Source organism: Solanum lycopersicum, chromosome 1, assembly GCF_036512215.1.
Source record: "Solanum lycopersicum chromosome 1, SLM_r2.1".
Lineage (NCBI taxonomy): Eukaryota > Viridiplantae > Streptophyta > Magnoliopsida > Solanales > Solanaceae > Solanum > Solanum lycopersicum.
Window position 1 is genome coordinate 75,420,041 of NC_090800.1, and position 18,663 is coordinate 75,438,703.

The 18,663-nt window shown below is 34.8% G+C and overlaps 1 protein-coding gene across 1 annotated transcript; it reads right to left on the reverse strand.

Annotated features, from left to right (window-relative positions):
* Positions 1–3,666: 3,666 nt before the first annotated feature.
* On the reverse strand, positions 3,667–18,258 carry LOC101258695 (UPF0613 protein PB24D3.06c). The gene is made up of 9 exons (XM_004229397.5): positions 17,818–18,258; positions 12,072–12,148; positions 11,210–11,315; positions 6,586–6,678; positions 6,405–6,470; positions 5,300–5,445; positions 4,478–4,586; positions 4,171–4,235; positions 3,667–4,046 (listed from the first exon to the last, which is right to left on the reverse strand). The coding sequence occupies exons 1-9, from the start codon at positions 18,034–18,036 to the stop codon at positions 3,899–3,901; spliced, it is 1,029 nt and encodes a 342-aa protein (XP_004229445.1). The 5' UTR covers positions 18,037–18,258; the 3' UTR covers positions 3,667–3,898.
* Between the last annotated feature and the right edge of the window lie 405 nt (positions 18,259–18,663).

Genomic DNA, 18,663 nt, shown 5'->3' on the forward strand with positions numbered 1-18,663 from the left:
ATATAACAGATAATACAAATCACAAACAATTATTAATAATTTAATATATTATAAAATAATTTGCGATAGAAAATAAATTTATTCGAAGTTCTGTACTTTAGAGCTATACTTAGTGTCTAATTATTGAGGACCCTCTCTACTTGGTCACACAAAAAAGTCGGTGCTGTCAAATTACGGAACAATATTTCCTTTGGTTTTTTGGTGTTTGGTACAATGAAATTCTTTTTTAATTAAATAGAGGAAAATAATTTTTTTACGCTTAGAGCTTGTTCGACATTGTATTAGAAAGTTAAAAATACTTATTTTGAAAAAAATAAGTTTTTTTTAAAAAAAAAGTCAAGGTGTTTGGCGAATAATAAAAATTATTTTTTAATGAAAAGAGAAGAATTTATTTGCGATAGGAAAGAAATTAAAATATTTTTTTTCAAAAAAATAAATTATTAATTTGCTTTTATTCATTACTTCGATCAAGTTTAGACTAGCAATTTTGCATTACCAATCTTATTGTTTTCACTATGATTTGTATTTTAAAACTATAGTAAACGAATTCAATTGCTATTTTAGATCACAAATTTACGGTTAAACAATGCACAACATCAAAAAGAGAGAGCAAGGTTGAAAAGAAGATCAAATTTAATTTTTTTTAACAATTCTAAAATGATATGGTTATTTCTTTATATATATAAACTATTTTTTAAATGAGAAACTTCACGTATAACCACTTAAAAATAATTTATTATTCTTCATAACTATAGTTTGATAATTACAATTTGTAGCTACATGTTATATGGAAGAGAGAGGCGAGCGAGACTGGGAGAGAGAGGAGAGAGGCGAGAGAGGGGGGAAAGAGTGGGAAAAAGTGAATTGTATATTTATATTGGTTAGATAATTGTATATTATACATATGCATTTGTATATATAGCAGAGATTGGGAGAGAAAGGAGAGAAGCAAGTGAGAGAGGGCAGAGAGTGAGCGAGGTGAATTGTATATCTATATAATTATATATAATATACATATGCATTTGTTTATATGGCAAGCGAGATTGGGAGAGGGAGGAGAGAGGCGAGCGAGAGAGGCAGAAGTGGGAGAGAGGGGAATTGTATATGTATATATGTTAAACAATTGTTTATTATACATATGTATCTGTATATCCTGGTGAATTATACATATACAAACGTAACAAATTATACAAATTCAAAGCCAGCCCATGTAATTAAGATATAATGTTAGTCGCAAGTGGTAATTATAGCGAACTATAACTAGCATGAGTAATTAAATAATATAAGTTTGCTTAACCGCGTAATTTTTTCTTTTTAAATTAATACTTATATTTTATTAATATCATTTAATGATGATAAGTTCATATAATTTAACAAAACATAAATAAATATTTAGTGAGCTGGTTGAAAGTTGACGTTAGAGGTACTGAAAAAAAGGATAAGTCTTCTAAAAAAAAGGATAAGATTTGGAAGCCAAAGATAAAGCAATGTAACTAGTGGTTTGTGAATTTTTGGCAATGTAAATAATGATACATTTTTTTAAAAAAAAAAATGTTGATCAAAAAGTAAATTATTAATTCAAATCAATGTTATATTTACAGTTTCATTTAATTTTATAACAAATATTTATCATTCGCCTCTCTTCTCAGATTTTACTCTCACCCTCTTTCTCATTTTTATAAAAACACAAATATATAAATTGTGTTTGTGTTTGAATAAAGAGATAGAAAACAATATATCCAAATGCAAATGCAAATACATATGGGCTTGGTTGGTACCTAGCTCTAAAAGAGTTTTCTTCGAACGAACGGTCTTTCTATTTTTTTGGGTTGCATGCCCAAGGCAATGCTTTTTCTAGATTGAGATGGATTGATCTTCACTATCGTACCTCCTCCTTGTACCAGTTGATGCTGGGGCAGTGCTCAATATGAGTTTTATCTTGCCCCAGACAACTTCGTATTTTCGTTCTATACATTTATAATTATACAAATACATATCTTTCCTATCAGTTCTTTTTTGCCTTCTCTCTTTCTCACTTTACACACAATTTATACAAATTACAATGTATAATTTGTGTTGTATAAAGCGAGAGAGAGATTTGATATACAAATATTTTATTTCGGTTCAATTGTATAAAAGTTTAAATTTTATGCAAATATACAAACACTATCATCGATATATATATTAGTTACATATATATAATTGTCTAATTGATATACTTATACAATCGTTGTGCTTTTATACAAACGAGATGTCTGTTTGCAATTTATACAAATTTGATGCTCCATAGCAAACATAAAATTTGTTATAATTATGCAAACTATAACTATAGTATACAATATGATTTTTATGTTTGCTAAACCTAAAATTTACTCTATTTTTTATTTTTTTAATTTTCTCTTCGATATTTGATATTCACATTAAAATTTAACTATTTTAAATTTACACCACATGTATCATCTCTGAAAAAAACACTTCCTATATAAAAAAAATTATACTCTAAACTTGAACACGAAACCCTATTAACTACACACATCTCAATAATACATAAATTCGTTCCAACTAATTTTGACATTTGCATTTAATGTCATCACCAAAACGAAGTAGTTGTAGGTGATATATCACTTACTCACATCACACATAATTTATCCAATTTTAGTTATTGGGATCTGTTAAATGGACACATAAATTCACCTTTGACATTTGTTTGATGTTTGGTAGGTAAGTAATAAAATAATAATGCTAATTGCTAAATAATAGTACTATATTATTATTAATGGACTAGTAGTCTATATTTTCCATCAAAAAAGTAATAGTAATGGTACATAATGTATCAATTCTATAATGCCTTCGAATGACCAAAACGCACTTATATAAGGTGGAAAACTAAAACATAAGCTTAATGTCGAATCATAGAAAAATAATCTTTTATGACTGAGAAGTGATAAATTTTAGAGTTTTCTTTCTAATAAATTTAATAATCGAAAATTCTGTAATGTAAATTATTATTATATCAGTAAATGTTTACGATGGAATTTAGAGGAAAGACAATCTTTCATACTTTAATATTTTATTTTCTGCTGGAAATTAAATTTTTATCCCTCCTAATTTTCATTCCACTTGGCAATAATAGATTCAATATCTAATCTTATTCTATATTATCATTTTTTTTAAAAATTCTGTCGTATTATATTATTTTAACAATATTTCTTGGTGATAAGAAACCAATCACTGTTCATCATTCCATAATCCTCTATTAGTCTAATAATATCTCCCTTGAAAAAATTTATTATGAATTTATATAGTTGTCAAAAATGAAATCTTCCCCACAAATTTCAAATCTAAATTATGGACCCAACACAATTTATTTAAATTTTATTACCCATCCCACTTACAATCCCCTCTCCCAACAACATATAGTAACTTATTTTCCACTATTCTTCCACTTTTATCACTTATCAGCCATATAATCCATTTGTCTTTGTATCTCGTATAAAAATAATTATTTCGAGAAGTTTTATTGCATAGCAACAAGTGGATCATTATTGAATAATAAAGTGGATTTGTCTAGATAATCTAAAAGAAATAGGATGAATTCGCGTTGAAAATTCTGAATTCAGATAAACCGATAGTCAAAAGAATTGAAAGAAATGGAGAGGCATAAGCTTAAAAATGAAAGACATATTCCCTTCTTTTAGATAAAATATCAAAGACTCAAATAGAAGTTCCCATTGCTAATGATAAAACAAAGAATAGACCGACCACCTTGTTCTAGACTACCATTTCACTTGAGGTACAAAAAAAATTGTACTTCTTCCATCGTCAACCTGCAGTGTACATATACATGGAAATAAAGAATGTAAAAGGCAAAGTGAAGTTGCAGGATCAATCAACTGTTTTAGTTCCATGGATCATCCCATCCGCTGGGACCTTCTCGTTTAACAAAGCTCATTATAGCTTCAACAGCTTCTACGACTCTGTTAGATAAAGAATGGTTCCCGTATTCAATTTCAACTTTTTCAGCACCACCCATTGCTTTGCACAATCTGCATAAGTGAGCATGTAACCATGAGGAAGAATGAATTAAGAAGAAGAACGTATCAAAGGTGTCGGTGGAAGAGCATGACAAACTGTAAAAGAAACAAAGTTTAGTAAGGTTTTTGTACTTGCCTATCAACCAATGCTTTCTTGTCAACATAATCTGGAACGTACTCGTCACCCATGGAAAATATAACCTGCAGAGAGCAGGTGTGAATCAGAACTCTGCCATTTTATCCTTACAAAATCAGATGAAGATTTTTAGGTCCCAAGTGCAAAATGTCACCGTGGGTTAGGGTCTTATCAACTACTAAAGCTAGTGTGAGGAAATTAACAATGTCCTAAAAAAAATAAAAGATTACATGGCTCGGACACCTTTCTACATAGAAACTAAAAGTATAAAACAGTTTGCGGAACTTGAATGGACTTGGTGTCCTACCTGACAAGGAGTGTTGGACATGTGCCCAAGTTTCTGTTTCAGCTGGTCATCACTAAAGTCGGAACTAAACAAGTCGTCCTCCCCATTGTATGCGCAAAGTGAGTGATATCTGTCAAATACATGGTTATTAGAAAGGCAGCCATCGTACAAAAGAGTATGCAAACACTTGAGTCCAAACAAGTAAACCAACTTGTTATTCAGTTACTAGACCTCTATCATATGCAAGGGCGAAGCCAGGATCTAGAGCCAGTGGGTTCAGAATGTGTAATGATCTTTTCATGTATATATTTTGAGTATATTTAAGATATGTATACATAATTTGGGCCAAAAGCAATGTTTAGTTGAACCCACTAAACCCCCACCCTAGAGCCGTCTATGATCATATGTATGACAAATTATTCAATCATCTTTTCAAGATTTCCATAAAAAAAAAGTTCTGTTTGAAGTTCAAATTCTCTCTTTTCAATTGAAGACTTATTAACTGATAGCTGCATCGATATGATCGAGAAAGAACTTCCCGAAAAGTTGAAGGACCTCTCTGAAGTGAGGGGTTTTTCAAATCATCCTCAATACCTTGCCTTGTTACAAAAATTACAGTTCAATGAGGTGCAGGAAAGGGTGTCTCACAGCAACTTGTTCATGGTTTTTATTTGATAAGTTAATTCCCATTATCACAACTTCGAAATTGTGAACACTTACTTTGAGACATGCTTTTTACAACATATAGTTGCAACCTTTGAATTGACATTCAGAAGTAACCATGACCAGAAAGTGTAAAATGCAATATATGGGAACGAAAATAGACCTAATAATCACCCTTACCTAAAGGCGGTGATTGGGGCATCTGGATTTGCCTCCCTTGGCATTAACTCTGATTCGCGACCTTCACTTATCATGTTTGACGCCAAATCAATCATCGAAGCAGTATCAGGAAGAGTGGCTTTATATTCTCGATCACTAACTGGAGCCTGAAAAGCCACAAGAACATTATGGTTGATGCTGACAGCAACACAGTATCCAGATTACATAAAATCATTTGCATAAAGGTGGCTTTGAAATCACATATAGTCGTATACTATGTCCCAATGCTATCTCCATATTCACCACCCTGCTCAAGACTGATTTTTCAATATAATATTACACTGACAGCTGTATTCCCTTTCATAAGAAAAGCATCTGATCTCCGGTAACTTGAGTGTCTGTCAACAACAGTAACTAATCCAGTACAGAAGCTACATTCAACCCCCCCCCCCCCCCACAATCCCCTCCCTTAAAAAAAACTGCAAATCAATTAGCAGCCTTTTAGGACACATTCTGGGAAAATCAAACTTCCATCGAAGAGAAGCAAATGAAAGGCTTTCATAAAAATTCTCGTAGAATCGAGAATGATTTTACATATCAGCTTCAGAAGATTCAATTGGATCATTCTTGGCACAGAAGATCTCGTGCATTGGAACCCATGGTTATGGACCCGAATCCGTTAGAAATGAAACTAGTAAAGTAAGATGCCGGAACTCTTGCTTTCGTCTTGTCTTTACTTGAGTCTATCTCCAAATTCATAATGTTCAAAACTTTCTCTTACCTTTCTATTGAAAAATCAAATGTTTAACTTTAAAGGCCAGGCCACCTCAGCTCCTTTCAAACTAAATATTAGTTCAGGTCATTATTAGCAAGTGCAAGAGTCGCAGTGCATGTTCGAAATGATACAGAAATCAGGAGGCATATATTGTCCATTTTACAAATTTTCCTTTTCTCACTAAAAACAGAAATATAACACTTGGATAAATCATAAACTCCAAGGATCGTGTGAGCTATCATGAGCATTGATTCAACAATTTAGCAGATTCATAGCTAAGATGCTTGGAAGCATGTAGTGAATTTAATTTACCAAAAAGACAAAACGTACTAATTTTTAAGCAGGTATTACCTGCAATATGGCTGCACGGACTGCTCTGGAGCATGCAGCATTTGTGCGCATGTAATATACAATATCCTGTATGCAGATAGTCTAGTCAGCTTCCTCTCTCCTCATGTTTCATGCAATAATCAAATTAATCAGAGTAGCATAAAAAAGTTAGGCTCATCCATTCAAAGATATAAACACGTACCTGACAGCCAGTACTGTGCCCAAGCAGTACTACACCTTCAGAATCTTCCTTGTTTATCAAGTAACTTATCAACTGATCAAGCTCCATAGCATCCTTTAGAACACATTGGAGATAGACGGATATTAAACACACAAACACAATTAAAATAGCAACAACATACCCAATGTAATCCTAAAAGTGGGGTCTGGAGAAGGTAGAATGTGTCCAGACTCCAGACCTTACCCCTGCCTTAAAAGGTAGAGAGGTCATTTCTAATGCCCTTGGCTCAAGAAAAAAGAAATATTGCAAGTGAAGAAGCCATAGAAAATGACTATAGAAAGCATGACAAAGCATTAAGAAAAAAGGAACAGTAACTACAATAAAATAGTACGATAATTGAAGTACATGAAACTACATGAGTAATACTGCGACCACTAGTACGGAAGGATAAGTGATCAAACACTCTACTACCAAACCTTCTACCCTAATATGTGTCCTCCACAATCTACTATTTAAGATTTTGTCCACAGGAAGCTGAAAGAACACCATTTTCGGACTACCTCTACCTCTCCTGAAACCATCTATAGGCAACCTCTCATACCACCATATCGGGGCATATGTGAATCACCTCTTCACATGTCCGAACCATTACCGCGTCGCTTCCCACATCTAGTCCTTCATCGGGTCTGCTCTTACCTTGTCTTGGCCAATTTCATTTCTAAACCTATCTCTCCCAGTATGTCCACACATCAATCACAACTCCTTTCTACAAGTTCCATTTTCCGAACGTGAGACTTTTTAACTGGCCAATACTCTGCCACATACAACATAGTAGGTCTAACCATCACTTTGTAGAATTTGCCTTTAAGTTTTGATGGCGTCTTTTTACCACACAAGAGTCTGGATGCAAGCCTCTCTCTCATCTACTCCGCACCAACACGATGTGAGACATCTTTGTCAATCTTCCGATTTACTTGGATAATAGACCCAAGGTACTTGAAACTTCTCTTAGGGATACGTGTGTATCAAGTCTCACTTTCACGCCAACCTCAGGTCATACGTTACTGAACTTGCAATCCCAAGTATTTTATCTTGGTCCTACTTAATCTGAATTTTTTGGACTCTAGGATTTGTCTCCAAATCACCAACTTAGCCACCAACTCCGATGCGAGTCTAATCAATCAGAACTATGTCATCCGCAAATAACATACACCATGGAACCTCCCCTTGAATTTATCGCATTGATTCATCCATTACCAAGAGAAATAAAAATGGGCTAAGAGTTGATCCTGGTGTAACCCCATCACAACTGGGAAGTGCTCTGCGTCTGCTACCACTGTCCTTATCCAGATCTTGACACCATCACACATGTCCTTGACCGCTCTAGTGTAGCCTACAGTTACACCTCTAGTCGCCAAGCATCTCAAAACCTCAATTGAACTTTGTCATATGCCTTTTCTAGGCCGATGAACACCATGTGTAAGTCAATTCCTTTCCCTATACTGCCCCACTAGTCTCCTTACAATATGAATGACTTCCGTAGTTTAACGTCCCAACATGAATCCAAATTGGTTCTCAGAGATAGAAACACTCCTCCTCACTTTCATATCCACCATTCAACCCCAAACTTTCATAATGTGGCTTAGTACCTTGATCCCCTATAATGTATGTTGCTCAGACTCTTCAAAGATGCCAATGGGTGCATGTCGAATCCTCCAAAAGTAGTGTATTTTTGAAGAAACTTACACAGGTGTGGCATCAAAAGTGAAGAGTCCGCAATTTTTTTTTAAATGGTAATGGTGTATTCTTCAACATTAAGGAGATGCTGGTGACCGGCAAACAGAGGGAAACAAAAGAAGAGAAAAAATATATAATACTTACAAGGGTCCTAATAAATCTAAAAATCTGTTCAGTAACCTCTAAACCATCCTCTTTACACCAAAAATAAAAGGATGCTATACAATCCCATCTAACCTTCTGAATTGAACTGGACCTATCTTCAAAATTTCTACTATTTCTTTCTTTCCATACTGTCCACCAAATGCGCTTTGGAATTATCCTCCACCATGCCTTTTGACTCTTGCTCCTCCCTCTTCTTATTCAATAACTCAAAAAATCTGTCGTATGCTCGGGCATGGTCCAGTTTGTTTTTGTGAGACTTAGGAATATGACCCAAATTTGTGTTGTAAAGTTGCAATGCAAGAATAGATGCTGGTTGGTCTCTGCTGCGTTCCCGTATAATGAACACCAAGATACTATAATCTTTCCTTTTCTCCTCAGCACTTCATGTGTAAAGCAAGCCCTTCTAGCAACCAACCATGTAAAGCATTTTATCTTAGTTGGTGCTAAGGTTCTCCACACCTTTCTCCACAAACTCTGCTTAGAGTTGTGTTGCTGTGGACTTCCCATTTTGTATGCTCTGCTAACCGTGAAAGCCCCATTTTTACTATGTTTCCATCTCAAAGAATTAGGAGCATTGGTGATGCCAGGGAATTTTTCTACTAGCTCTAGCAATTTGGCAACTCTCTCCACTTCCTAGTCATTCAAAAACCTTCTGAAGATTAGATCCCACCCTTGTGCTGTCCAACATTCATTGATATTTGCATCAGGATTACTACATAATAAGAACAGATCTGGGAAGGATTCTTTTAGAGTCCGCGAACTTAGCCTATAGTTATTGCAATTTTGGATGTCATCCTTGTTCCTGTACAACGAAATATTGTACTCCATCATCATTCTTCCAACATTCTTGTCGTTTTAAAAACTACATTAGACAATCTAGTCGAGTATTGCATACTAGTTGTGCTGTCTTGTGCATGTGCTCTTCCAAAATTTCACTGGGATCTCATCTGGTTCTTTCTGCCTCTAATCATCCAACGAGTAGCATCCTTAACCTCCTTAACCTTAATACACCTATAGTAACCAAAATCATGACTTCTAACTGAGTGCTCCAATCCCCCAACACGATGCCTCTGTCCTCCTCATTAAGAGTTTATGGAAGTAAGAATGTCCTTCATCTAATTAGTACCTCTACCACATGTACGTTGTCGTCCTCATCTTTTATACACTTCACTTGGTCTAATTCACGAGCCTTCCTCTTTTAGACTTGGCTAACCAGTATAATCTCTTGTCCCCTCCTTTATTCTCTAATTCTACGTACAAGCATTCAAAAGTCGTATTTGCCACCACAACAGCTAGCTTTGCCTCCTTCTTTGCCATCTCATATCTTTCCCTATACGTAACACCCCCAAAATTTCTAAGTTAAGACCCGAACAATTCTTCATTTGTGTATAAGGTCGTATTCAGATATCTATTTTGTTGTCCAGGTCCTGATCCAGCTTATGCAGAGGCCAAAACAATCTCACCTTGAGTCAGCTTTGAGGGTCCTCGGGTACATCAAAGGCTCACCTGGCCTTGGTTTGTTTTTCTCATTGGTTCTCAAAATCATGTCATGTGACTCGGATTGGGCAGCCTGCCCAAATACTAGGAGACTAATCATTGGATATGTTATCAAGTTAGGTGTATGCTTGATCTCCTGGAAATTAAAAAAAACAGCCTAATGTTAGCAGACGTACAGCTGAGGCTGAATATAGAAGCATGGTTGCTGCTTTTGCAAAAATAATATGGATTATAGGGTTGTTGGGAGAGCTGGGGTTCCCTGTTTCAACACCAATTCCTTCATACTGTGACAATAAAGTTGCTATACAGATTGCTTCCCATCTATCATGAACGCACTAAGCATATTGAGATTAACTGCCACTTTGTGAGGAGAAGATTAAAGCTGGTCTTATACTGCCTTGTTTCACTCCCAGTTCTTCTCAATTGGCTGATGTCTTCAGAAAAGGCCTTGATTCTGCTCAGCATCTGTTTCTTCTGGGCAAGCTAGGAGTGTTTGATGTTTTTCAGCCTCCAGCTTGAGGTGGAATCTTGACATTAACATGTGCAGATAGGATGAGAGAGGGTAGTCTTGTCATTAGTTTTTAAATCTAAAGGGTATTATTGGTATTATGTTTGTTGGCAGTTATTTTTATTTCTTATGTAAGTGAGCACATGTAATAGCTGTTGAACTAGATTAATAAAAGATACCCCATCTCCTCTAGTATGTATCTCAATGACAGAATATTGAGTTTGCATGTTCTCTGATCTGCATGTTTGTGCTGAACTAAGCTCAAACACACACCTAGTCCAGCTCTATTTTTCTTTGTTTGACTGTGTCAAGCCCTTACCCATCATAAATCCTTTATGAACCAGGAATTTCTAACACGTTTTTGGCATCCAAACTTCTGAAAAACAAAGCACGAACATATTTTCACTGATTTAAGATGTTTTCCGAACTGTCCAAGATATGCTTAAAATTGCACACTTAAGTTTTTCCTTCTTTAGAAGTCAATACAGTTTTCAGGAGAATGCAAATGCAAGAACATATTTCTATGGACAATAGGAGCTGAGGGCGATTGTTAGTTTCACCTTTCCCAGTAAATCAATGATGGAATAACCTAGTAACTTACACAGAACTTGAACGGAATAAGATGAAACGGAAATATTCAGTGCTACACCATCTCACGAGTACCTCAGACATGGTGCAAAATCTATAGTAATGACAACAGTTTGAATATATGTGGAAATAAGAGGCAGAGATTATTACTTGTCTCAAGCTTGAGGTTCCATATCCACTATAAGATGATGAAACTAGAAACTGGACCAATGACCATTTCTCTTTATCTAAAGCAATAGCCAGAGGCTCTAAGTAACTGCAAAACAGAGATCATCAAGTTTAGAGACTAAAAATTATCAGACGTAGCAGGATGGTCTATCAAGAGCAAATTTGATGGTTTGTCTCCCTGACATGGGATAGCTTTGTGGATTTCACGTCATTAAATGTTTTCCTTCTTTTTTTTGGGGTGGTGTGGGCGTTTCTTCCTTTTGTGTTTGTGTACCTAGTAGAAAGGACTCCAATCTTTTTCAAACTAACGTAAGCATACAGATAAAATTATTCATTAATGTATAATGCAAAAGAACAGTTGCTATAAACTATAACTCATCCCTTGCCTCCCTCAACACACAGAAAAAGAAAACCACATTAGAAAAGAAAAGCCATAAAAACAAAGTGGCACAAGATTTAAATACATTATCAGGGAATAAGCTTTGGAGAAACCTTCTCAAAAAGAATTAGTTACGGGAATATAATTTCAAGGTAACCATCTTCAAGTTTTAAATGTAATTACCGAGGGCCCTACACCAACATTTTCATGATGGAAAATGCATAATCTTTCTGATCTGAAGTGAGCCAAGTCAAATAAGGAACACTTCAAAGAAAAGCAACTATCTTTGATAAGTCAGTTAAAAGAAAAAAGATAAACTTATATTAATATATTTTGAAGACTTGATAGTGACACTTAGTCGGACCATGAACGGCAAAAGGTTAGCAAAAAAAACATAAATGGAGAAGGGAATGAACAAGAGGAAAAGAGGGAAGATGGAAGTGGGGGATATAATAAGATACGTACTCAGTAGCTAAAAATCCATCCGTTAATCCACCTATGAAAATGAGCTGTTGTTTATAATCACCCGTTTTAAATGCAACCTGCAAGAAATTGAAGACTGGTAAACAACAAAGAATTGAGTGCATAAAAGTAAATGGCAAGGGAAGTTGTTGAAGCTTTTTTTCTATATCTAGTCCCTGAAAATTGAAAATTTCACCCTTTTGCGCACTTGCATTGTCTTTTAGCAAGCTGTAGGGAAGAAGAGGAAATAGAGCAGACTTTTTTCCATTGTATGTTTTTCTATTGTACAGGCAACAGAAGGAAAGAAAGCTCTAATGTATTGGAGGAGAAAAAAGCAAGAGAAGCAGATTGGTTCTGCACTTTTGTGTCTGTGTGGCTGTTATAGGTTTGTTTATTTCTTGAATGACCATTTCTTCCCTTACATTACAATCTACAACCCCATATAAAATGTATGTCTAATCAAGATTGTCATGTTTTGTGGAAAGACAGCTACACTAGCTAGAAGGAAAATATACGATTGAGAATAAATATTGAAGTGTTAAAATGAGCAAATCCAGACTTCTTTCGATGATAAATGTTCTCTCTTTCAAAAACTTGAGGGGCAATTCCCAAGGAAACTAAAGAAAAGACTGAAGTACCTCACAGTAGAACAATGTTAGAATAGGAATAGAAATAAGAATAATATCCTACTTTGAATAAGAATAGGAATAGGAATAGGAATAGTATATAGAATCTTCTTAGAAAAGGTGTATTGTAGTGTCCTAGTTGGAAAAAGATTCTAATGTAATGTCTATAAATAGGGTCTCAATAACAATATAGAGACACAATTCAATAATATTTTTCTCCAAAATTTCACATGGTATCAATGCCTCTGCGGTCTTGGTATAGAATCAAAGAGCTTCCGCTGACGGTGGGTGGCTATTACCCATATATGTCACGCGTTTGGCCAACAATTATGTTAGCAAAAGTTGGGTCATCATGTATCTTTCTTGTGACTATTTTCTCATATCTAATTTGCATAGCACCGTGCATCTTTCCAATGACTACTTTCTCATATTTATTTTGCGTAGTACCATGCATTATTTCAGATACTTTCTCATTTTTGATTTGTGTAGCTCTATGCATCACGGGTGACTACTTTCTCCTATCCAATTTGTGTAGCACAATATCATTTTTTAGGTGACTACTTTTTCATATCTGATTTGCGTAACACCGTTCTTTCTAGTGACTACTTTCTTATTTGTGTAGGGCCGTGCCAACATTTGACCCATATAATTTCTCTTTTCAATAGGGTTGTGTCGTGAATCCAACCCTACCCACAACATTTCTATTTTTCAATAGGGTTGTGCCATCATTCCGATTATACCCATATAATTCTCTTTCTCAATAGGGTTGTGCCATCATTCCGACCCTACTTATATAATTTTATTTCTCAGATTGTGAACACTTTGAGAAATCAAATCTAATACTCTGACGCATGAGCATATTCCATCCACTTTTTCAGTGACTTTCTTTATGACACCCCCAAAAATTTCTAAGCTAAGACCCAAACCGTTCTTCATTTGCGTATAAAGTCGTATCAGGTTATTCTTAAATTGTTTAGAAAGTATCAAGGTCAATTCTTTAGTGTGGGAACGGTTTTTGATATGAATTAAAGGTCACTAGAAACCCCTAGCACAAAAATGAGTTGGAAGCTTCCTTACCGATTAAGTTTTGATATAAGATTATACTTATGCCAACTTAGATCATAACTCTCAACACATAATGACTTAGGTGGCTCGTGACTTATCAAATTTAAGGTTTATGAGTCCTCTTTCCAATGCCACCAAGTTAGCCTCATTTTGAGTTTGGAGTAAAACTTATAATCGTTTTACCAAAGACTACCACAACAGTGTTTTCTGAGCTAGTGACCAACAAATCCCTTTCAAGAATCGTAGAAAGAGCTACCACCCGTACTACTGGGAGTCAAATTTTAGGGTATAATTCCTACGAACACATCAACGGGCTTTAGTTTAGACCCATAGAATGAACTTTTCAGCCTTAAAATTGTAATATGAATTCCCTGAATGAGATTTACGGTCCGTAGATCAAACCACGAATAGTAGATGGCCCTGTGGAAGGTTTTCGACAGCTTTTTAAGTGGGGTTTCTTTAGTCTTTTCCCACTTTTTCAAGCCCAAGCCATGACGTTTTAACTTCAATTGGGGGAAATAGCACCTAGTTTTCTTTTATTTTACTCGCTCAACCCCCCCCCCCCAACTCAAAGAAAACCACAGAGAAAACATAAACTAGGATTTCAAGGCTTCTAATCAAGTTTTTCTAGAAGTTTGTTCTTCTAGGTATGTAAGGTTATTCATAGTGATGGACTGAGTTTGTTCTCATGTCCAACATCTCAATTCAGTTAGTAAAAGTTTGATCTAGGGTTATACCCTTGGTTTCGAGAATTCTTGATATGAGTTAAAGTTATTGGTTCTGAATTCTACATTCTTGATATGAATTAAGTTGTTGATTTTGAGTTCTAAATTCTCGATATGAGTTAAGTTATTGATTCTGAATTTTCAATTCTTGACATAAGTTAAGTTATTGATTTTGAGTTCTAAATTCTTGATTATGAGTTGCACTACATTATGCATTGAGATCTTTGAGTTGTTGTTCATGATTATGTTCTCACATGAACCATGATTACTAAGTTTTGATTAAGAGTCTTTTAAACAAACATTTTTCTATACATTTATTTTAAAAGCTAAAAGTGAATTCAAGAGCAAGTTAAAGTACAAATTTCTTTTTTGAGAAGAGTTTAAGGAAATTAACTGATTCTCAAATATATCATTTTACATTAAAAACAGAGTACTATTATAAAAAAGGCGTAAATAGTTTTCGAAAAGATTATGTACATAGCACTTAAAGAGGCCCTTTTAAGAACTTATTCCAGCCAAATAATATGTTTACTTGAGCATTGATTTATATATATATTTTGGAAGTAGTATAGAGCACTGATATGGAAAGAGTTCAGACAACTCACATTCCACATAAACCATGTAGCCAACATATGTTAGGGTCGCACCGACTAACAGGCGACTTCACATTGCCTTTGAACAAACCTATGTAGTGGATCAATGAATTAAGTTTGTTCTAAAACCCGACAAGATTTTGGACAATTCTGGTAGCGTAAACAAGACGTTGTATCATCACAAGGCTTATAGTGATGGTTGTTGGTTAGAGGAACTCCAGAGTTGAGTAGAGTAAAGTAAAATGTGTGTATATATATATATATCAGTTCAATATCTGCTATTATAGTATCCTTGCGGTAAGAGCTTAAATGATTTTTCATCATGATTTATACTATATTCCAGTTGAGTTACCTTCAGAGTTACATCCCAGATATTTGTTACTCAGCTATATTGCATATTCCTATATTCAATGTACTAATGTCATCGACTTGCATGTTTCTATGATGTAATTCAGGTACTTAAGATCCTTAACAGGAGTTCCGTTGAGACCACTTCACTGTATAGGGGACTTTAGATGCCTTGTATGTCAATTACGTAAGTCACTCTATGATCTGAATTTGGGAAGTTTATCACTGTACTAATTACATTTATACCAAGCTAGGTATATATGACTTGTATGCACCAACTTGAGGAGAGTGCTAAAATAGGAATAGAAACAAAAATATATATACAAGCCTACTTAAATAGGAATAGGAGAAATTAGAGCTTACCCATGTGGGTACATTTTCGTTACATCTAGTGTTTGTAAGGACTATATTTAGTTTGTTTAGAGATTCATTTTATCAGTATTTTCTTACAGATCTACTTGTCAATATTAAACGCAGAGTATTCCTAACAACCTAATTTGTCTTTCTTTCTAAATGGTAATGATGTTGGTGCCATCTTGCCCTCTGCTACTTCCCATTAGTATAAATACCACATAGCGTTCTCCACCAACGCTTAAAACTTAATATATGAGTAAACATAACTATAATTTACCTTTATTACGGTATGAATCCTAATATCTCATTATCCATTCATGCTTCATTGACCATTAGCTCAAACCCTCGAATATCCTAAGCCTTTAATGGATTGAAGCAGGTCCAAAAGGTAATGAGTATCCAGAATTAATATATAGTCGGGCCAAACTAATCTGGAATTTGAGTGCAGATGTAATGTCATCTAGTATTTTTTATTTATTTTGAACGGGTAAAGTGGTGTATAATAGAATAAAATTAGAAACTTGGCATTAACGTAGTTCTTGGATAATTACAAAGTTTGAAACCCTTCTGAACAAAAACAAAAAAAAAAGGTTTCCACCAAAATAAGCACCTACTCCTATAGTGAATCTATGAACTCTTCTTAACATACTTTGTTCATCTTTAACATCTTGTAAGTTTCACCAAAAATCCAAAAGCCATAAAGCACTTTGAATTTAATCTTCAGGTTAGTCTTTGTTTTCCCTTCGAAGGATCTAATATTTCTTTTCCATATAAGACAACACACACAGCTTGGCACAGTCTTCCATACTTCTCTTACAAATTTCTTCAAACATCCAATCCCCAGCTTGTCATAAGAACCTTCACAGTGAAAGGCATTACAAATTGAACTCTAAGGGGTCGTTTAGTACGAGGGATAAAGGATAATAATCTTGGGATAAGATACAGGATTATTTTATTTGCGTTTTGTTAGGGGTACTAATTAGTCCCGAGATTATATATCCCACCATTTATACTATAATGATGGGATAAGTTATCCCATATATATGGTGGGATATCCCGATCCACGGGATAACTTTGTTTATCCCATCCCCATACCAAACAACCCCTAGAAAGATTAAATAAAAGGGCCCGATTTAATGTACAAGTCTAATATAAGACGCACTCAGACTCTACCCTCAATTGGGACTTATACTAGTGGACAACACACTCACATTGATCCACAAACTATAGATGAATATACAGAGAAAGCATCAAAGCTTGTGGGTCCTCTCGACATCATAGGTTCATAGCATTTACTAGATACCAAGTTATTACCAGTCTGGTTATTTCTCAATTGTTATCAGAAAACTATGACAAAAAACTTCTTCCACTTCCCAAGGACACTAATGTTTTGGTTAACTGAATTAAAGATTACACTGTTTCATTGAACCCGAAAGATAAGCTACAAAGTACTGCATTAGACTTCCAATAGTCTAACTATTTCTCCATAACCCTCCCTACCCATCCCAAAAACTCAAAACATGAATCCTTTTCACTGAACCAGAAACTCCCAAATCAAATGCAGTTCAGAAACACGCATGAAAAATTTGCAATATAATCAAAATGTAGCGAACCTCTAGTATCACAGAATAAAAAATTCATAGTTATCTGTACACAAGTCCAAATGGAGTAAAAGATTCATACAGCAGACCCCAACTAGTCCGGTATTGTGGCATAGATTTCGCAATTTCCCACACATTCTACCCTTACACACAAAATAAGCTTAGATTTTTTCAAATCAACCATCAAACTGATTTGCACAGTTGAACTTTCACGAGAAAGGGGGCACTTAGGGAACTAAGCATACCTAAATTGGCTTTAAACCATAATCTTATGAGTCAATTTCCATAATTAACAGTAACCTAAAGCAAAACCTTTATCACAATGCTCAACAAACCCACAAAACAAATCAATTCTTTTCTCCAAATAAGTAGAAAACCAATACGAAAATCCAATTTTCACACACAGTCAAAAAAAACTTAAGAATTTAACAACAGACCTGAATTGCCTTTGGACCATACTTAAACATTACACCACGGAACTGCTTTTTCGCAGTTATAGGGCCAGCACCGGAAACACTGTCAGTACCTCCGGCGGCGGCGGCGGCGGCCGGATTTTTATTAGACATCTTGACACTAGTGGAACGGCCACGAACTATGCCGGAAAACCAAGAAGACGATGAGGACGATGAAAAAGAAGCAGAAGTTGATAGATCCATTGATTAAGCAAAAGGGTCGTATTCTAATTCCATTTTAGAGGTTTGGATTTTGGGAATGATGGAAAAGTCTCCATTGATGGGAGGTTTACGAAGATGTAAGAAGAAAGACAGAACTGACACTACTGTTCCAGGGACAGGGTAAGTAGTTTTGGAATATTCAATTAAAAATTCAAAAACTTTTTTATAATTATATTTTAGAGCATGTTCAATTTGCCAATTGCCACCAAAATAAGATTTCAATTATAGGATGTTTTATTATGAAGAGTTCTTTTCGTGTATGACCAAAAAAAAAAGTTTTTCATATGAATGTCGATGAGTACATAAGCAATATTTATGATGTTTATGTAAGTATTTATGTATTAAATAGTGTAGGATAATAGATATGTTCATAGTTTGAGATTATTACAATAATTTCGATCAAAATTCATATATAATTTGAACCTTTTTCTTCATAAAAAAAATTAAATCACGATTATCAACTTCTCGCTGAAACCATTTCCATCGGCACAATATCATTAGTGAAATCATTTTCCATCGGCTTTATTTTAAAAAACTAGCCAGAACCATTTCTCATCAGCTTTATTTTAAATCATTAACTGAAACCATTTCCCATCCGCTTTATATCAA